At 42.6% G+C, this 1,082-nt stretch overlaps 1 protein-coding gene across 1 annotated transcript; it reads right to left on the bottom strand.

The window, feature by feature from the left end:
• Window positions 1-338: 338 nt before the first annotated feature.
• On the bottom strand, window positions 339-840 carry LOC110105986 (cytochrome P450 734A6-like; the record flags this gene model as incomplete). The annotated part of the gene is made up of 1 exon (XM_020835689.2): window positions 339-840. A coding segment is annotated over exon 1 (495 nt), but the record flags the coding sequence as incomplete, so codon positions are not given.
• Window positions 841-1,082: the final 242 nt, after the last annotated feature.

Here is a 1,082-nt window from a genome sequence, read left to right as displayed (position 1 = left end):
TTTGAATCAACTTTCTTAATGCTTTCTAAGGCTTTGTTTGAGACCGCTTTCTTATTGATTCTTAAAGCAGTTTTTTAATATAGAAAAATTAAGTTTTAAACTAGAAAGCTGCTTTAAGAAGCAGTAAGAAGGCCATACAAAATGAAGCCAAAAACAATATTTTAGTTAAAAATTTTTTTAAATTAGAATTTTTTGTACTAAAAAATTGTTTTATAATGAAAGCAATGAGAAATCTGTCACAAACGAAATCTTAGTTGAAAGCCAAACCTCCGAACCAAAATATATAGCATAAATTTAGACAATCAAAATTTGATGTATGGATGCATATTGTGAATTACCTTAACACGCTCCATGTTGAAAGCTGGGCTAATAATCCTCCTATGCTTTGCCCACTTTTGTCCCTTCAATCTAAACAAGCCATCTCCAAGCAAACACTTAACAAGAGGAGACTCTTGCATCCTCTCGAACACTCCTGCTCCACTACTTGTATTCAACAGCACCTCCTTCACCATCTCCGGCTCGGCGAAGGCTAGATGCGGCCGAGTGCCGAACCAAAACAGGAAAGTCTTGCCGTGCACGACCGACCATAGCGCGTATCGTGGATCCACCCGCCACAAAATATCGTGGCTGAGTTCCGGCATCGGCCGCGACATGGCCGCTGCGGTCAACTCGCGTATGTCCCTGGCGTTTCCGATGATGGGACGGTATGGCGGGCCGGTGATGCCTTGGCGGCGGAAGTGGAGCTGGGTTCGACGAGGGATCCATAGGATGGTGTGGAAGAGGAGGAGGAAGGTGGTGGTGAGAGGGAGGAGGAAGAGAAGGAGAGGGTGCATGGCCTGGTGTGGTTGCACCGTTGCACTAATATTAGCTTTGGACTAATTATGAGATTCTTATAGTTATCTTTGGGTTGAGATGGCCACTTTATTTCTTGATTGAGCATTTCACTCCTCTTTTCGAGGAGAAATTATTATGTACCGTTGTATATCGAGTGGCGTGACGCATCCTAAATAGTCTTCGAATTGTCCAGTGACTGCACGTAATAATTTTTTTCTTTAGAGAGTGATAATTTGAAGTCGTAGTAC

Source organism: Dendrobium catenatum, unplaced genomic scaffold (assembly GCF_001605985.2).
Source record: "Dendrobium catenatum unplaced genomic scaffold, ASM160598v2 original_scaffold_229623, whole genome shotgun sequence".
NCBI classification, from domain to species: Eukaryota; Viridiplantae; Streptophyta; class Magnoliopsida; order Asparagales; family Orchidaceae; genus Dendrobium; species Dendrobium catenatum.
This window is presented reverse-complemented; position numbering and strand designations above follow the sequence as displayed.